The sequence below is a fragment of the Pristiophorus japonicus genome, chromosome 20 (genome assembly GCF_044704955.1).
Source record: "Pristiophorus japonicus isolate sPriJap1 chromosome 20, sPriJap1.hap1, whole genome shotgun sequence".
Taxonomy (NCBI): Eukaryota; Metazoa; Chordata; class Chondrichthyes; family Pristiophoridae; genus Pristiophorus; species Pristiophorus japonicus.
In genome coordinates this window covers 39112992-39133675 of record NC_091996.1, presented here as the reverse complement: position 1 = coordinate 39133675, position 20684 = coordinate 39112992, and the positions used below count along the sequence as shown (strand labels likewise).

Here is a 20684-nt window from a genome sequence, read left to right as displayed (position 1 = left end):
ATTTCTATGGCTGGGACACACAGTATCCCAACTTTATATCTGGGACGTACAGCCAGATTTTCACGAGGTATGCTCAGTTTCACACGGCAGGAGTGCCATTTGAGGTCCAAGTTGAAAAGATCAATTTAGATTTTCCTATTATTTGAAGGGGCACTGCTTTTATGAAAAGCTATTTCTCAGACCTCTTTTTTCCTGTTGTTTGCCAAACACTACAATGCAATGGCACAGATTGTTCCAAAACACTTCATTATGCTGCAGAAATCATTGGGTCACATTTGTTTGACATCATTGCAATTGTAGAGATGCAGCTGTTCAGCTAACCACCCACTCACACCCCCCCGCCCCGCCTTCCCGCCCCCAAACACCTGCCCCCGCTCCCCACCACCTCTCCCCGCCCCCCATCACCTCTCCCACCCCACCTCCCCCCCGCCAGCCACCTCCCCCTTGCTTTTATTGACGGTGTGTCACTTATGGTGGACACTCAGAATGGGGAGAAAGAAGCCAAGATTGTGGCTTGTGAGTTGATAAAGCTGTTAGCACGAGCTCACACCACCCTATGGGACATGTCCTTCCTTTGAACTTAGTTCTTGGATGTTGTACATACCATCAAAATATTTTTGTGACCCAACTCAGGAAATTACTTGGTTTTCCTTGGCATTCTGCAAAACAATCTGTCAAGCTTTCTCATTTCTCATCAGTAACAGTAAAAAAACACTGCCTCATCCCAAGCTGAAGATCAAGACTTATTTGAAAAGCTGAACAGTTTTGCAAATTGTGACATGTCAACCAGAGCCTGACATATATCCGAGGACTACATGGTGACCCTGCATAGTGACCTCTGCATGGTGACCTCTGCATGGTAACCCCTGCATGGTGACCCTGCATGGTGACCCCTGCATGGTGACCCCTGCATGGTGACCCTGCATGGTGACCCCTGCATGGTGACCTCTGCATGGTGACCCCTGCAAGGTGACATCTGCATGGTGACATCTGCATGGTGACCCCTGCATGGTGACCTCTGCATGGTGACCCCTGCATGGTGACCCCAGCATGGTGACCCCGGCACAGTGACCCCTGCACGGTGACCCCTACATGGTGACCCCTGCATGGTGACCCCTGAGCTGTTGGATCCAAGTTACATCATTTGGTGATGTTCTATAGACATCAGTAGTAGGGAAAATGATGGAATTAATTATTAAAGATGTAACAGCAGCGCATTTGGAAAGCAGTGACAGGATCGGTCCAAGTCAGCATGGATTTATGAAAGGGAAATCATGCTTGACAAATCTTCTAGAATTTTTTGAGGATGTAACTCGTAGAGCGGATAAGGGAGAACCAGTGGATGTGGTGTATTTAGACTTTCAAAAGACTTTTGATAAGGTCCCACACAAGAGATTAGTGTGCAAAATTAAGGCACATGGTATTGGGGGTTATGTACTGACGTGGACAGAGAACTGGTTGGCAGACAGGAAGCAAAGAGTGGGAATAAACGGGTCCTTTTCAGAATGGCCGGCAGTGACTAGTGGGGTACTGCAAGGTTCAGTGCTGGGACTCCAGCTATTTACTATATACATTAGTAATTTAGACAAAAGAATTGAATGTAATATCTCCAAGTTTGCAGATGACACTAAGCTGGGTGGCAGTGTGAGCTGTGAGGAGGATGCTAAGAGGCTGCAGGTTGAATTGGACAGGTTAGGTGAGTGGGCAAATGCATGGCAGATGCAGTATAATGTGGATAGATGTGAGGTTATCCACTTTGGTGGCAAAAACAGGAAGGCAGAATATTATCTGAATGGTGACAGATTAGGAAAAGGGGAGGTGCAACGAGACCTGGGTGTCATAGTACATCAGTCATTGAAAGTTGGCATGCAGGTAAAGCAAGCGGTGAAGAAGGCAAATGGCATGTTGGCCTTCATAGCGAGAGGATTTGAGTATAGGAGCAGGAGGTCTTACTGCAGTTGTACAGGGCCTTGGTGAGGCCACACCTTGAATATTGTGTGCAGTTTTGGTCTCCTGATCTGAGGAAGGACATCCTTGCTATTGAGGGAATGCAGCGAAGGTTCACCGGACTGATTCCCATGATGGCAGGACTGACATGTGAAGAAAGATTGGATCGATTAGGCATATATTCACTGGAATTTGGAAGAATGAGAGGGGATCTCATAGAAACATATAAAATTCTGACAGGATTGAACAGGTTAGATGCAGGAAGTATGTTCCCGATGTTGGGGAAGTCCAGAACCAGGGATAAGGGGGAAGCCATTTAGGACCGAGATGAGGCGAAACTTCTTCAGTTAGAGAATTGTGAACCTGTGGAATTCTCTACCACAGAAAGTTGTTGATGCCAGTTCATTCACTTATGGCTAAAGGAATCAAGGGGTATGGAGCGAAAGCAGGAAAGGGGTACTGAGGTGAATGGTCAGCCATGATCTTATTGAATGGTGGTGCAGGCTCGAAGGGCCGAATGGCCTACTACTGCACCTATTTTCTATGTTTCCATGTTTCTAGAACTCGGGTTGCTGAATATCTTGAACCAGCAGGGTCAAATTCTTGTTTATAGATTTTGAATTCCCGCCAAAGCCGTGGTAGCCCTTGGTGGTAGCCAGCCTTCCTGTAACTCACACCCAATTGCCATTTTTCACTGAGTGTCAGCCATGGCTCGATTGGCAGCACTCTCACATCTGAGTCCTAAACATTGTGGGTCCAATTCCCATTCCAAAGGCGAGCACAAAATCTAGGCTGATGTTCCCAGAGCAGTACTTGGGGAGTGCTGCACTGCTGGAGGTGCTGTCTTTCGGGTGAGACGTTTGCCCTCTCAGGTCTACGTAAAAGATCCCATCGCAATATTTCGAAGAAGAACAGTGGAGTTAACCCTGGTGTCGTGGCCAATATTTATTCCTCAACCAACATCACTAAAAACGGATTATCTGGTCACGATCACATTACCGTGGGAGCTTGCTGCGCACAAATTAGCTGCCGCGTTTCCCACATTACAACAATGCCTACACTTCAAAAGTATTCATTGATTGTAACGTGCTTTGAGACGTTCTGAGGTTGTGAAAAAGAAAGAAAGACTTGGATTGATATAGTGCCTTTTCACAACCACTGGATGTCTCAAAGCGCTTTACAGCCAATGAAGTATTTTTGAAGTGATAGGTGCTATAGAAATGCAGATCTTTCTTTCTTTATATGTGAACTTAGTGAGCATCTGCAGTGTATCATAGATCATCCAAAGTTCATGCAAACACAATTAACAACTGTAGCCATAGGACAATTGCCAGGGGCTGGAACCCTCTCAGAATTTTCCCCTCCCTAGCCCAGATGCTGTCCGTGAATTGCTGTGTCCCAACTATTGCTCGGCAGAGATTGCCCAACAGACCGGAAACTGCACAAGTGAAAATAAGAACTGGACATTGCACAATCTGAAGTGAACTTGCTTTAAAACTCGGGAATGCAATCTCTCCATTCTCACAGCCTCCTGTATTTTGCCTTCACTGAGCATTTATATTGAAGCGTTTCATCTTGATATTGTTATAGTTGTGGCAGCCTGTGTCCTAACTCGCACCAAGTCCCGCTCACCCATCACCCCCTGTGCTCGCTGCCCCGTGTCCTAACTCGCACCAAGTCCCATTCACCAATCACCCCCTGTGCTCACTGACCCGTGTCCTAACTCGCACCGAATCCCACTCACCCATTACCCCTTGTGCTTGCTGCCCCGTGCCCTAACTCACACCGAGTCCCGCTCACCCATCACCCCCTGTGCTCGCTGATCCGTGTCTTAACTTGCACCGTCTCATTCACCCATCACCCCCTGTGCTCGCTGCCCCGTGTCCTAACTCGCACCGAGTCCCGCTCACCCATCACCCCTGTGCTCACTGACCTACTTTGGCTCCCGGTTAAGCAACACCTCAATTTCAAAATTCTCATCCTTGTTTACAAATCCCTCCATGGCCTCGCCGCTCCCTATCTCTGTAATCTCCTCCAGCCCCACAACCCTCCGAGATGTCTGTGCTCCTCTAATTCTGTCCTCTTGAACTTCCCTGATTATAATCACTCAACCATTGGTGGCCGTGCCTTCTGTTGCCTGGGCCCCAAGCTCTGGAACTCCCTGCCTAAACCTCTCCGCCTCTCTACCTCTCTTTCCTCCTTTAAAGCGCTCCTTAAAACCTACCTCTTTCTGCGCTAATTTCTTCCTATGTGGCTCGGTGTCAAATTTATTTTTCTGTCTTATAAAACTCTTGTGAAGTGCCTGAGATGTTTTACTACGTTAAAGGCACTATATAAATACAAGTTGTTGTTTGAGCAGTCCCTCCAGGGGGCGCTAATGGGGCACAAGGCAGTTTTTCCCTGGGGGTGGGGAGCGCTACCGCCTCCCGGGAAATTGCCCCGGAACTTTGAGAGGCACTGTCCCGGCAGCACCATGCCCCGTGGTTATCGCCACAAGCCGCCACACAACCAGCGATGACATCATCTGATATAGAAAATCTGATTGTACCCTCATTAAATAATCAAAATCTGATTAATCTGAGACTGTATTTACTTTACAACAATTAGATTTTGAGGGAATTTAAGGCAGGCTGCCACCTTAACAGCAGAATAATACGCTGGCAAAACACTCCTGTTATAAAGTCAGATATCACCTGATTCACTGTGAACAGTCCCATGGAAGGTCTGATGTTATATAAATAAAACGATTGCACACATTTATCACACACTAACTGTCAACATTTTGCTGCAGATGTAAAACAATCCACAAAAAGAAATCTAGTCATCGAACTGGAGACTAAAATTTACATGTACTTTACTTCAATGGAAATAAAAATTGGGAGAGATGTGAAACGGCCCGCTGATTCGTTATCATCCGTTTTACACTGTCACCAAAAGTCAGAATTACTCCATTGTGTCTATGTCGGAGGGCTGATATTTGGGAATTTTTCTTGTAGTTGTTTTGAAAATTAATACACATTGCTTTCTGATTGCAGAGATTATGAATGACGTCATCAAGAAGGTGAAGAAGAAGGGAGAATGGAAGGTATGTAACTTTCCATTTCATCGTGATATACTGGGGTCAAACTTGCCCCTTCTTATAGCCCCGTTAGTGCCTCCAGGGGGTGCTGATGGGGCGCAATGGCGTTTTCGCCCAGGGGAATGGTGTGCTAGTGCCTCCGGGGAGCTGTCCCAACAGCGCCACACCCCGCGATTAGTGTTCCCAGGCTGATGCACAACCGCCGATGACGTCATCGTCGTGCTCACTGACCCCTTAACGCCCCGCGGGCCATAAGGCTGGCGACATCTGCCACTGGTGCGTTCCTTAAAGGGGAGGCCTTTAGTGCCCCGGGCCACCATTTTAATCTTTCGGCGGACTCTTGCATCGGCCCAACAATAAAAGCCCTTGGGCTGCTGGCCCGGCCAATCACGTCTCTGCTGGCTTAGTGGTGGCCACCAAAGGGCCTGCAAATTGCACAGCGGTGCTCCCATTTAATTGATGGCGAGGGGCGTTGTAGTACGTCCATCCAAGGAACAGACGCCAGGGACAGCAATTGGGGACAGAGGAACCTTTGGCCCCACTCTGTTGATGCTGTTGGGATCTATAAAATAAAGAAGTTACTAAATATTGTCCACAGTGACAAATGAATTCACTTATAGAGCTTGGGGAAGATCTGGGGTCACAGGGAACCTTCCCTCTAGTCTGCCGGTCCCGTGCAGCTTTTCCAATGTGACATTTTGTGCATGCGCAGCACTTTGAGTGAGCTGTGCAGCTCAGTAAAGGGACTGTGCACCCCCCAAAAAATTGGTGGAACTTTGGTCACAATGTAAGTTATAGAAATTTAGAACTCAGTTAGATATTAGGTGTCTCTTTTGGCTGGAGTAGAGCTCACATCAAGTGATAGACTCCAAGTAATATAAAAATGATGGTCAATCAGTTCCTGGAGTAGTTTTGATTGGCTTGGTTGGTCAAAGTGGAACTTTCTAGATTTTACCTGTAATTGGGATTTTAATTGGGATTGTACCAGGGATTCCATTGCTCATGGTGGAAAGGGAGTGTCTAATGAGACAGGCTGGATGGACTAGCTGGTCTTTCCCTGTTTGACATTTTGTATGTTTGTATGTAGGACCACAGATCAGAGAATCGGGAGCAGAGGTGATTCCTGGCTTTCTGATGTTTCATTTTAATCAAAATTTGTGACAGAAATAGAATGCTGAACAATATAGCCAAAACAGCAGGATACAAGTCGGACCAAACCGTGCAGTGTTCTGGTCAGACTGCACCCTGAAGACTATGTCCAGATTTGGTGGCCGCGGCAAAGGGACAGAGAAGAGCTATGAGGACAGTCGAGAGAAACTTGGGGATTGCACCCTTCAAAGGGGGCAGCTGGGTGGTGGTCTTGCAGTATGGAAGAGTGAGACACGTGGGGTTTAGAAGTGAAGTTGGATTGCTAATTTCCTGACCAGCACTACATTGGGCCTGATCTTGTATCAAGGCCGGAACTCCGCTCTGGGCCAATTTGTGATCCTGCAGGGATTCAGGGAAAAAGGCGAGAAATGTTCTCATCATTAACTGGGAGCAAGAGCTGCTCATTCAATGTACTTATTTTTGGATGAGCCAAGTGAGAAGAGAAACCAGAAAATGATTGATGAAAGGAAAGATATGTTTTCTGCTTGGATGCAAGCAGATCTAACAATTGTTTCCCACAAGAAATGGGGTGAGAGAGAAGAGACCACACCACATGATCGTGGGCTGGATTTCAAGGTGCAAAGGAGGCATCTCTAAAAACAAACTCTCATTTTACTTGGGCCATGGAATATTGCAGATTCCACTTGTTCTACATGCAGTAGATCTCATAAATGCATTCGGACTAATGTGTTCAAAACTTGTCAGTAGCTGCTGCACGTCAAAAAAGTGGTGCTCTCTTTTGTAAGTGAGTGACAGAACTAAGCGATATTATGAGAGTTATGCTGGTCTTGTGCACCTCATCGGTGTCCCGTTAAATGCAGCGGCGGCGGAGGCCTGGGAGCAGGTCGTTTGCCTGACCGGTGCTGACTCATGCATGGTGCACGGAGATTTACCAAAGGCCCCAAGTGCCGCATACGCACGCTGCAAAGTGTTCCGCTTGTGAATAACAACTTCCCAATTGTCTTTTAGCTTTGCTGCGTGTGAGGGTGAGGTCTTCATTCATAAAGCAAATTGTTATATCCCGCCACATGTTGAACATTTATTTGAAAATGACAGAAGTAACCAAGCTGACACGCAGCTCAGTGGCTAATGTGGAGGGCAGAGTCTTCCTGTTAGGTAATGTCATCATCATCATAGGCAGTCCCTCACAATCGAGGAAGACCTGCTTCCACTCCTGAAGTAAGTTCTTTGGTGGCTGAACAGTCCAATACATGAGCCACAGTCTCTGTCACAGGTGGGACAGATAGTCATTGAGGGAAGGGGTGGGTGGGACAGGTTTGCCGCACGCTCCTTCCGCTGCCTGCTCTTGGTTTCTGCATGCTCTCGGCGATGAGACTCGAGGTGCTCAGTGACATCCCGGATGCACTTCCTCCATTTAGGGCGGTCTTTGGCCAGGGACTCCCAGGTGTCAGTGGGGATGTTGCACTTTATCAGGGAGGCTTTGAGGGTATCCTTGTAACATTTCCTCTGCCCCCCTTTGGCTCGTTTGCCGTGAAGGAGCTCTGCATAGAGTACTTGCAAAGAGTACAGTACTGCTTCTGCCTATATTGATGACTTCATTTGTGCATTTCATTAGGTGCTGGTGGTGGATCAGCTGAGCATGCGAATGCTGTCGTCCTGTTGCAAGATGACTGATATCATGACCGAGGGCATCACAAGTGAGTGATCTTGGCAACTCCTTTTATGTTATTGTTGATGTTCTTAGCAGTGGAACCAGGCTGTTTTCAGTCAGCTTTAATGAAGGTAGCTTGACAGTCACAACTGCTGTGCAAAGTTGCACTTCTTCATCTTGAGGATCCCCAAAAATGGTTTTGAAAAACCCTGTAAAGTTAGATGTATGCCATCCTTCTTGAAAGTTTACAACTGTCCTGTGGAGTTCAGTGTTATTTAAATACTTCACCAACTTAGCAACAAACTGACCATCACTGGGCTTCGGGTAGTCCCAGGACAAGCAGAGTCCTTTAGGTGTCAGCATGGCTTAGTGGTAGCATGCTCGGCTCTGATTCAGATGTTGTGTGTTCCAATCCCAATCTGGAGACCTGGATACCAAATCTAGACTGATACTCCTGTGGAGTACTGAAGGAGTGCTGCAATGTTGAAGGTGTTATCTTTTGGATGAGACACTTAAACCGAGGCACCGCCTGCTCTCTCAGGTAGACGTAAAAGATCCCATGACACTATCTTGAAGAGCAGGGGAGTTCTACCCAGTGTCTTAGCCAATATGTCTCCCTCAATCAACATTAACACAGATTATCTGGTCATTATCACATTACTGTTTGTGAGACCTTGCTGTGTGTACATTGGCTGCCGCGTTTCCTACATTATAGCACTTCATTGGCTGTAAAGTGCTTTGGGCCATCCCGAGGTTGTGAAAGATGCTATAGAAATTCAAGTTCCTTCTGTTTCAATACAAATATCATTGTTAATCAAAACTGACTAATTATCAAAGCACTTTAGCCAACCGAACAAGATCTATGACACCTACATTATTCAGAGTTCACAACAAAAAATTTAGACTCATGATTATGAAGAGAAAGTAATTGCAAGACCTACATGGGAGAATTTTAATCATTGTTTTCCCAGTTTTCATTCTCTTCTGAGGCCGATATAGGTCTGCCTTCAGATAGAGTAAATATACAGTCCCATGGCAGAAATCTCTTAATAGGATTAACCCGTCCCAGACACGTTGAGAACCTATTCTCCTTATTTGATCATTCCTGTTTACTCTATTATATGCCTGTCTTCTCCTTTTGGATAGAGGAGATGGTTCAGTCAAAATATAAATTTAAGGACTTTAAAAAAAGTAAATTTAGTTCATTATTTTAAAAAAGGAAATTTAACATTTTTTTTAGTTTAATAAATTTAGCTCGAAGTAGATTCTTGTGTTTCGCCATGTGTTGCTGTGGGAATGTTGATTTTTTAAAGCAGCATTGGCTCTCATTTTTGAAATGCACTCTGGGCAGGACACATCCACGTAGCGCGTAATGTTCTAACGATGTTATTTTTTCAGTGTGAGCTCCACCTTACTCAAAGGTATTTGATTCATTCTCCTTGATCCTGCAGCCAAGGAATGCTCTTGCAGGCTGCACCAACACACCACCCCAAAAATACAATTTTGTTGAGTTGTAATTCTGTGGTGAGTTTTGTCGCACAGCATGTTCCTGTCAGAAAGCACTGTATGAAGAGAAGCAACTGCTCTCCTCCTACTGGTGGAAAATTGCAGTATTACAGGGAACATTTCTCCATCACACAACACAGACCAGGACCGAAAACTGGACAGAGGAATTTTCTAAATTGCTGTGTTGTTTTTTTTTTAAAGGTCCATTGTTCTGTTCAACTGTTAAGCCCCCAGGAGCTGTATTGCAAACATATTTCGAGGCACTTTTATACATTTCACTACCCACAACTATGTATTTAAACAAAAAGGTCTTCATGTAATTGTGCAGATTACAGTATAGTCAGCATTTGCAGACACATACCGACTTCTATTTGATTGTCTATGATAGAGTTAAGCTTTCTCCTTGGCAGGAAGTTTAGGTCCGTGTGGTACTTCAAGCAGTGCAGCTAGGTTGTGCGATCCAACGTTGTTGAAGGGCGTTGGTGGGACAGCTGGAAAACACCAGGACATTTTGTTTCTTTCTCTGTTCCAGCTGAAGCCCATGAATTACTTGCTTAGATTGTACTATGTCACAAGAGATGATTTATCTACTTATTTTGAGGGATATGGGTCCTATGTTTAAGGCCTAATAGGCTCCGCCTCGAGAGGCAATGGAAGCAGCTCCAGGCTCGACCACGTGGCGCGGCCCACTTGCAGCTTCCTCATATCTCGTACGGCGCGTGCCCGACCGGATCGAGCGCGCGGCGCAAAAATGGACCGGGTCCACTCCACACATGTACAGAAGGGCACGAAAACATACGTGCAGATAATCACTTCGTATGTTTAATTTTCCACCCCCTCTTCTTTCCAGGTGACGCTCTCAGACTATATCCCCTAGTTCTAGTCTCCCCTATGAGTGGAAACATCCTCCCTGCATCCACCTTGTCAAGCTCCCTCATTATCTTATATGTTTCGATAAGATCACCTCTCGTTCTAATGAACTCCAGTGAGTATAGGCCCAACCTATTCAACCTACCTTCATAAATAAACCCCCTCATCTCCGGAATCAACCTAGTGAACCTTCACTGAACAGCCTCCAATGCAAGTATATCCTTCCTTAAATACGGAGACCAAAACTGTACGCAGTATACCAGGTGTGGCCTCACCAATACCCTGTACAGTTGTAGCAGGACTTCTCTGCTTCTATACTCCATCCCCCTTGCAATAAAGGCCAACATTCCATTTGCCTTCCTGATTACTTGCTATAACTGGGTAGATAGTATTTGGTTTCTTCTAAAGGACTACAGCTCAGTCTGAGATAGGAGAGAAAGGCATCTTTTCATAATGACACATTTGGACTGCCAATTAATTAAACCTGAAATTAGCTTCTGTCCATGAAACATTCTCACACACCTCACCTTGGGGTCAGATGTTTTCCAACTGTTTTTGTGGTGACCTTAGCTCACATGAACTTCTCTCTTTGTTCCATCTCAATGACGATTATGTGAAGTTGTGGAAGACATAAATAAACGGAGAGAACCACTCCCCAGTTTGGAAGCAGTTTATCTCATCACACCCTCTGAAGAAGTAAGTCACTGCTTTAAGCACTCTTAGCAGATACAATCACTGATTTTAATGGTTGCAGCATTTACTTTGCCTTTTGCAAGGGCAACTTATTTGGCTCACTGCCACTTGCTACAAATGTCAAATGCTTACACCATGTAGCGAGGTTTGCTGCCCAAGTATTGTACTGTCGCATAAAATGTGCCAGAGGCAGTGAAAATGCTGGTTTCTGAGTGATTACAAATCACTTGCCCTTCTCTTGGGCAAACACAGACAAGCTTATAGAGATACAAGGTGATGAGGAATAGAAAGACAGGCTGATAGGGTTCGATGGAGAGGGGTGGAAGGAGGCTCGTGTGGAGCATGAACACCGGCACGGACCAATTGGGCCAAATGGCCTGTTTCTGTGTAATTCTATGTGATATATGCCATGTTCCTTGTACCATTGTACTGGTAAAAGCACTGGTGTTAGGCCATACTGACATCACATTGGTCGTGTAAACCCTTCCTAAGTTCAGGTAACAATATGAAAGCAGAATCAAAAGTATCAATGGGACTTGCAAACCAAAGGTGGACAGCAACAGTGACAACAACCAACATTTATATAACGTCTTTAATGTAGAAAAATATCCAACAACACTTCACGGAAGTATAAGGAAGAAAGGATGTTGAGCCAAATAAGGAGGTATTGGAAGGGGATACCAAAAGCTTGGTCAAAGAGGTGGGTTTGAAGGAGAGTCTTGGGTATGAAGACACAAAGGGATTGAGGAAGGGAATTCCAGATTCTGGAGCTGAAGGCACGGCCACCAGTGGTGGAGCAAAAGGAAGGGCAAACACAAAAGTCCCGAGTCAGAGGAATGGAGAGTTTGGGTGGGGTGTAGAGCTGAAGGAGGTTACAGATAGGGAGAGGCCATGAAGGAATTTAAATATAAGAATAATCATTTTTAATTTGAAGCATTAGGTGACTGGGAGTCAGTATAGTTCAGACGAGGGAATGGGGTGATTGGTGAGTGGGGCATAGCGTGGGATAGGAGATGAGCAGTAGAGTTTTGAATGAGCTGAAGTTGATGGAGGTTTGACAATGGGAGGCCGGCTAGGAAGTAACTGATTAACTGAGTCTTGAAGTGACCACGGCAGAGATGTTGGTTACACTTGTAGATGGACTGAGTGGAGGCGGGCAAGGTTACAGAGGTGGAAATAGATAGTAATGATCACACTATCTCCCCTAATTAAAGTAAGAATCTAGATACACTAATAACAGGAATAAACTGGAGTGCACGTATTCTAGAGTTTGAGAATTACCTGAGCCCCCGTTAACATTGCAAATTCAGTTTGTCGGACCCAAGCACACATTGAAATTATTCACTGGAAAATCCTGATGTTACAATGGCCACAGCTGATGTAGGAAATGTAGCAGAATTTACCTTTATATGCCGAACCATGTGTGGCTCTCTCCTTCAGGTTGTCCCACTTCAATCGATCAAAGTAATTTTTGTTGAGAAAAAATTCGATCAACAGGCTGAGTAGAGTGCAGCACTGATTGAAAAGCATTTAACTCTCAGCTTACCACAAGTCAAGAAGTGAATAGCAACATTGTTGTATCTCTAACATTCCTTTATTTTCTTAACTCTACACGTGCAACAATAACCTGATTATCAGAGTGATCAGTGCAAATAGAACATAAGAAATAGGAGCAGGAGTCGGCCATACGACCACTCGAGCCTGCTCCGCCATTCAATAAGATCATAGCTGATCTGATCCTGGCCTCAACTCCACTTCCCTGCCCGCTCCCCATAACCCTTCATTCCCTTATCACTCAAAAATCTGTCTATCTTCAATGACCCAGCCTCCACAGCTCTCTGGGGCAGAGAATTCCAAACATTCACGACCCTTTGAGAGAAGAAATTCCTCCTCATCTCTGGTTTAGATGGGCGGCACCTTATTCTGAAATCATGCCCCCTAGTTCTAGATTCCCCCACGAGGGGAAAGAGCCTCTCTGCCTCTCCCCTGTCAAGCCCCCTCCGAATCTTACACACTTCAATAAGGTCACCTCTCATTCGTCTAAACTCCAATGAGCATAGGCCTATTTAGTTAAACTATTTAGTTGAAGGATTTTTTTGTTGAAGTATAGTTCATCCTGTTGAAATGAACATTACTTAACAGAGATTTTATTTTTCCAGTCTGTGCGTGCTCTGATCAATGATTTTAAGGACGCTCCCTCCTCGAAGTACAAGGCAGCTCACGTCTTCTTCACGGATTGTGAGTATACAGATGATCAAAGAGACACGTGTTCTATTCATATGAGATGCTTCCAGTTAAGAGCTTTTTGCTTATTCGTTCCCAAGATGCGGGCAAGGCTGGCATTTATTGCCTATCCCTAACTACCCATGAGAAGGTGGTGGTGAGCTGCCTTCTTGAACCGCTGTTTTTTGTAGCGGTTTGTTACAACTGAATGGCTCGCTGGGCCGTTTCAGAGTCAACCACATTGTTGTGGGTCTGGAGTCACACACAGGCCAGACCGGGTAAGGGTGACAGATTTCCCTCCCTAAAGGACATTTGAAAGTGATAACGACAACTTTGAGGTTAGTTACAAGACTCAAGGCTCTTTGAGAAACTGACCTGTTCTATTTCAAAATGCAGTCGCTGAATGGTAAAGATATCTCCCCTGGTGCAACATCATGGGAAATTGACCAAGTCCTAATGCTTGGTTACAATCAGTCCGAAAATGTTTCTGGTTGATAGACTGCTGTTGTAATATTGTTACATAATAATATTCATGATTCACAGATGGTGGAATAAAAGTAATTATTTCACAGTTCTGAAGCAATTCATCGGACCATCATTGAGAAATTTGAATTTCTATTCTAAAAGGTCGTCCAAGCAAGGGATCATTGATAAATCACACTAGTGTAGTCATGTGCTACATACTGTTTCAAGGGCCATGTTGTATCTGATGGGATGTATGACTTTTCCTTTTTTGTTGGAATCCCAGTGGGAAGTACTGGGGAAATTTTAAAGCTAAAGACAGCAGCGCGTGGCAGGTTGATTGTAAATGCCCCCCCAGTCTCACCGTCTGCTTCTATTTGCACATATTTCACTGTTTTCACATTGATCTTACTATTCAAATGAGAAACTTCAAAAATGTTGCCTTTGCATTTCACAGCCTGTGCAGATCCGCTGTTTAATGAGTTGGTAAAGTCCCGTACATCGAAGGTGATCAAAACCCTCACTGAGATCAACATTGCATTTCTTCCATATGAATCACAGGTAAGACATTTTATCCAGCAGTCGCTGGAGGGGTAACGGGCTGCCGCCGAGATCTTCCAGTGTTGCAACTCTGGTGGATTTTTTTAAATTGAAGGAATAAGTTTATATTTGTTAGCTAACTTGTATTTTGAAAGGTCTGAATTTCATTGTCAGAGCAACAGTAAGGTATGTGATGGAGATGGGGAGGGAATGGGAGAGAATTATTTGAGGGAGATTCTTATTAGTCGGGAAATTGTGTTGGGGAAATTGATGGGATTGAAGACCGATAAATCCCCAGGGCCTGATGGACTGCATCCCAGAGTACTTAAGGAGGTGGCCTTGGAAATAGCGGATGCATTGACAGTCATTTTCTAACATTCCATAGACTCTGGATCAGTTCCTATGGAGTGGAGGGTAGCCAATGTAACCCCACTTTTTAAAAAAAGTAGGGAGAGAGAAAACAAGGAATTATAGACTGGTTAGTCTGACATCGGTAGTGTGTAAAATGATGGAATCAATTATTAAGGATGTCATAGCATCGCATTTGGAAAGAGGTGACATGATAGGTCCAAGTCAGCATGGATTTGTGAAAGCGAAATCATGCTTGACAAATCTTCTGGAATTTTTTGAGGATGTTTCCAGTAGAGTGGACACGGGAGAACCAGTTGATGTGGTGTATTTGGACTTTCAGAAGGCCTTCGACAAGGTCCCACACAAGAGATTAATGTGCAAAGTTAAAGCACATGGGATTGGGGGTAGTGTGCTGACGTGGATTGAGAACTGGTTGGCAGACAGGAAGCAAAGAGTAGGAGTAAATGGGTACTTTTCGGAATGGCAGGCAGTGACTAGTGGGGTACCGCAAGGTTCTGTGCTGGGCCCCAGCTGTTTACATTGTACATTAATGATTTAGACGAGGGGATTAAATGTAGTATCTCCAAATTTGCAGATGACACTAAGTTGGGTGGCAGTGTGAGCTGCAAGGAGGATGCTATGAGGCTGCAGAGTGACTTGGATAGATTAGATGAGTGGGCAAATGCATCGCAGATGAAGTATAATGTGGATAAATGTGAGGTTATCCACTTTGGTGGTAAAAACAGCGAGACAGACTATTATCTGAATGGTGACAGATTAGGAAAAGGGGAGGTGCAACGAGACCTGGGTGTCATGGTACATCAGTCATTGAAGGTTGGCATGCAGGTACAGCAAGCGGTTCAGAAAGCAAATGGCATATCGGCCTTCATAGCGAGGGGATTTGAGTACAGGGGCAGGGAGGTGTTACTACAGTTGTACAGGGCCTTGGTGAGGCCACACCTGGAGTATTGTGTACAGTTTTGGTCTCCTAACTTGAGGAAGGACATTCTTGCTATTGAGGGAGTGCAGCGAAGGTTCACCAGACTGATTCCCGGGATGGCGGGACTGACATATCAAGAAAGACTGGATCAACTGGGCTTGTATTCACTGGAGTTCAGAAGAATGAGAGGGGATCTCATAGAAACGTTTAAAATTCTGACGGATTTAGACAGGTAGAATGTTCCCAATGTTGGGGAAGTCCAGAACCAGGGGTCACAGTCTAAGGATAAGGGGTAAGCCATTTAGGACTGAGATGAGGAGAAACTTCTTCACCCAGAGAGTGGTGAACCTGTGGAATTCTCTACAACAGAAAGTTGTTGAGGCCAATTCACTAAATATATTCAAAAAGGAGTTAGATGTAATCCTTACTACTCGGGGGATCAAGGGGTATGGCGAGAAAGCAGGAATGGGGTACTGAAGTTGCCTGTTCAGCCATGAACTCATTGAATGGCGGTGCAAGCTCGAAGAGCCGAATGGCCTACTCCTGCACCTATTTTCTATGTTTCTATGTTTGCCACGTGATTGATGTTTGACTTGGTGTAACATTACTGACGGGCATTTAACTATAGCAGTGGTTCTCAAACTTTTCAGATTGAAGGACCCTTTTCAACTGGATAATAATCACGGATCCCCCACCTAAATTATTGTTGAAAGAAAGAAAGACTTGCATTTATATAGCACCTTTCATGACCATCGGACGTCCCAAAGCACTTTACAGCCAATGAAGTAGTTTTTGAAGTGTGGTCACTGTCGTAAGATGCGCACAGCACGCTCCCACAAACAGCACTGTGATAATGACCAGATAATCTGTTTTTTCTAGTGATGTTGATTGGGGATAAATATTGGCCCCAGGACACCGGGGATAACTCCCCTGCTCTTCTTCGAAATAGTGCCATGGGATCTTTTACATCCACCTGAGAGAGCAGACAGGGCCTCGTTTTAATGTCTCATCTGAAAGACGGCACCTCCAACAGTGCAGCACTCCCTCAGTACTGCACTGCAGTGTCAGTCTAGATTTGTGTGCTCAGGTCTCTGGAATGAACTTGAACCACAACCTTCAGACTCAGCTGGCACTGTATTGATACTGAACCAAGATATTGAATTGCAATATAGCTATGGTGACATTTACAAAATGGAAATTCTTTAAGTATGTATGTATAAAATGAAAGTGATTTTAAAGCACTGATTTTTAAAAATTACAAATGCATTGCTTATTCAATGTATTCAAGTGCTGCCCAGATTACTATGCCAGATGTGCGGCTTGGCCAGCCCCTGACCGTGGACAGACAGATCTAATGTAATGTATGTCCGAACTATGGGGACTACTTTTTGGCCGTATCCCGGTGCTGCTGCAGCCAGCTGGTAGTCAGGATGGGATCTTTATTTTACAGACAGTCAATTCCTCTCCAAACAGCTGGCCCTGCTCCCGATCCTTGTCCTTTTATATATCAAAAAAGCTGCATCTTGCAAGTTTGATCTTGGCTGGCAGCACTGCATATCTGTGGTCAAATTATCTGAAAGCTGTGATCATTCAAAACTCCCAAGGGCTTCTTTACATTTTAAATCCTTGTGTGACTTTCTCCAAATGAGTCAAGACATTCACAAATGCTTGAATTTACGGACAGATGTACACTGTTTATGGCTTGTAAGTGAAGATTATAATGTGAAAGAGCTGTTACGACATGATCAAGAAGTGTTTCAAAAGTGAGAGAAACCAGTTATTTCAGTGAGTATGTTCAGTGACAAAAGGCGTGTTCCTGCCTCTGACCTGTTGCTGGTGGAGGCATGGTGGCTGCTGCCAGCCCATAGTCTATTTCCCTTGCTCCTTCTTCCTGCAGTGCACAGCTGCTGCTCACCCATTCAACAGCACCGGCCGCTCCACACCGGCTCGCTCACCACCATCGATTCGGGGTTTTTCCCGGACCCCCGTGGAAAGACTCTCCAGACTCCCAGCGGCCCACGAACCCCAGGTTGAGAACCTCAGATCTACATCAAGATACTCACCCAACCAAAGAGACAAAGTACTGCCTCGCAAAGTATTTCCCGGCACATGCATTCTCACCAATGGTGGGATCCTACCAATTACAAGCTAGAGCTGTTCTGCACCAAATGTAGACGCAACTTTAAAAACAAATACAGTTTTAATGGCCCCCTTCGCAACTCTCTCTCTCGAGCTGATCTCTTCCTCTGCTTCCCCACATGCACTGCATTTAATTTGGGGGTTTTATTGAAACTCCATATTGCTTTGTACTGTTGACTTCTGTCATTGTTTTAATATTTGAAATCTCCTTATTTTTAAAACTCATTGGAGTCTCAGAGCCATAGAATTTTACAGCACAGTCGACCATTTGGCACATCGTGTCTATGAAAGAGCTGTCCACACCCCAGCTTTTTCCCTATTGTTATGTTCAGAATAACTCCACAAGACTGTATACCTTAAGCTCAAACTGTTGTGACCTTGGTCTCTTTATTGTAACTCCAGAGTGAGGAGGCAGCATGGTAGTCTGCCTTTTATACCTGCTTGCCTAAGATGTGCAGGTGACCCTTGGGTCTCCAACAGATGCCCCCCCCTGGTGGCAAGTCTTACACATTGGTAATGTTTACATACATAACATAATTTCCCCACAAAGTCTTATGTACAAGTTATTTACAAGTTGAGGTGATCCGGGGCTCTGCGTTCCCGGGTTGATCGCCTGAGTTGAAGTCCTGGCATGGGTGAGTCGGTCGGATCATTGCTGCACTGCGGTGCGGCTGGTCTGATCGGACTGTCGGGCATGGTGGGTTCATCCTCGTGGTTGACCGCGAGGTTGATTGCTGGTTTGGTGTGTGTAGGTGGATCAATGATGGTAATGTCCTCTTCAAACTGTTCTTGAATGTCAGTGAACTGTACTTTGGTCTGATCCAAGTGCTTTCTGCACGTTTGTTCATTCAAAAGTTTGACAACAAACACTCTATTCCCCTCCTTGGCTAACACAGTGCCTGCAACCCATTTGGGACCATGATCGTAATTAAGAACAAACACAGGGTCATTAACCTCAATGTCACGCGATACAGCCGCGTGATCGCGGTACATGTTATGCCGGTGACGCAGGTTTCTACATGATCATTGAGATCCTGGTGGACTAAGGAGAGCCTTGTTTTCAGTGCTCTCTCCATTAGCAATTCTGCAGGGGGAACCCCCGGTAAGCGAGTGGGGTCGTGTGCGGTAGCTGAGCAGATTCCGAGATAACCGGGTCTGCAGGGAATTGTCCGTCACGCATTTCAAGCTCTGCTTGATGGTTTGGACTGCCCGTTCTGCTTGACCATTGGATGCGGGCTTAAACAGCGCAGACCTGGCATGCTCGATGCCATTGCGGGTCATGAACTCGTTGAATTCCGAGCTGGTGAAACATGGTCCATTATCACTAACAAGGACGTCGGGCAAACCATGGGTGGCGAACATGACTCAGAGGTTTTCAATGGTGGCAGTGGATGTACATGACGACATTATTATACATTCAATCCATTTAGAGTAAGCATCCACTGCTACTAGGAACATCTTTCCTAGAAAGAGGCCAGCAAAATCTACGTGGTCCCTGGACCACGGTTTGGAGGGTCATGACCACAGACTTAGTGGGGCCTCCCTTGGTGCATTGCTCAACTGTGATCACGTGTTACATTAGTGTACACATGACCAACTCCGAGTCAGTGTTGGGCCACCAAACTTGCCACCTGGCGATAGCCTTCATCATAACCATGCCTGGGTGGGTACTGTGAAGGTCACGTTTACCTGCCTTTTTTTGGCAAAACTACATGATTCCCCCATAGGAGGCTGTCCGAATGGATGGACATTTCAACGTTGCATCGGTGGAACGGCTTAATTTCATCTTGCATTTCCCCTGGGATCGCCGACCAGCTCCCATTGAGGACGCAGCTTTTTACTAGTGATAGCACCGGGTCCTGGCTAGTCCAGGTTCTGATCTGGCGAGCCGTAACGTGTGACCCCTTGCTCTCAAAAGCATCCATTACAAGAAGCAAGTCTGCGGGTTGCGCCATTTCCACCCCGGTGGTGGGCAATGGTAGCCGACTGAGGGCATCAGCACAGTTCTCCGTGCCTGGTCTGTGGCAGATTACATAATCATACGCAGATAACATTAGTGCCCATCTTTGGATGCTGGATGAAGCATTGGTGTTTATACCTTTGCTTTCTGAGAACAGTGAAATGAGCGGCTTGTGGTCGGTTTCGAGCTCGAACCAGAGCCCAAATAGGCATTGGTGCATTTTCTTAACCCCGTATACGCATGCTAATGCTCCTTTCTCAACCATACTGTAGGCTCTTTCAGCCTTGGATAAGCTTCTGGATGCATATGCAACCGGTTGCAGTTTGCCTGACCCATTGGCTTGCTGTAACATACACCTGACCCTGTACGAAGATGCATCACAAGCTAGTACTAAACGTTTACACGAGTCATACAATACAAGTAACTTGTTAGAACATAGCAGGTTTCTGGCCTTGTTAAAGGCTGTCTCTTGAGATTTACCCCAAACCCAGTCATCACCCTTGCGTAGCAATAAATGCAATGGTTCCAGCAAAGTGCTCAACCCCAATAGAAAGTTACCAAAATAGTTGAGTTGTCCCAGGAATGAACACAGCTCCGTCACATTCTGTGGTCTGGATGCATTCTTGATGGCCTCCGTCTTGGAGTCCGTGGGTCTGATGCCGCCCGCCGCAATCTTTCTCCCCAGAAATTCGACCTCTGGCGTCATGAAAACGGAGACGTGGCTCCAGGATGATCAGGGCTGGGAACTCAACATCCAGGGGTATTCAACATTCAGGAAAGATAGAATAAAAGGAAAAGGAGGTGGGGTAGCATTGCTGGTTAAGGAGCAAATTAAGGCAATAGTTCGGAAGGACATTAGCTTGGATGATGTGGAATCTATATGGGTAGAGCTGCAGAATACCAAAGGACAAAAAACGTTAGTGGGAGTTGTGTACAGACCTCCAAACAGTAGTAGTGATGTTGGCCTGAGTCCCACTCTGTCCAGTCGCTTGAGAACCTCTTCCAGGTTGTGCAAGTTTTTGGTGGTGTTGCGGCCAGTGATCAAGATGTCGTCTTGAAACACCACGGTGCACGGAACTGATTTCAGCAGACTCTCCATGTTCCTCTGGAAGATTATCGCAGCTGAGCAAATCACAAAAAGTCATGTGTGGTATATGAACAGTCCTTTGTGCGTGTTGGTGCACGTCAATTTTTTCGAAGGTTCAGCCAGCTC

General features: G+C 45.5%; 1 protein-coding gene across 3 annotated transcripts in view; it reads left to right on the top strand.

The window, feature by feature from the left end:
• The window catches only part of stxbp1a (syntaxin binding protein 1a), a 148659-nt gene that overhangs the window by 82428 nt on the left and 45547 nt on the right, over positions 1–20684 (top strand). For all 3 annotated transcript variants that reach the window (XM_070862785.1, XM_070862784.1, XM_070862782.1), the window contains 5 exons: positions 4983–5032; positions 7752–7833; positions 10783–10859; positions 13016–13094; positions 13999–14102. In XM_070862785.1, coding sequence (XP_070718886.1) covers positions 4983–5032; positions 7752–7833; positions 10783–10859; positions 13016–13094; positions 13999–14102 — 392 coding nt within the window. The remainder of the gene's footprint in view (positions 1–4982; positions 5033–7751; positions 7834–10782; positions 10860–13015; positions 13095–13998; positions 14103–20684) is intronic.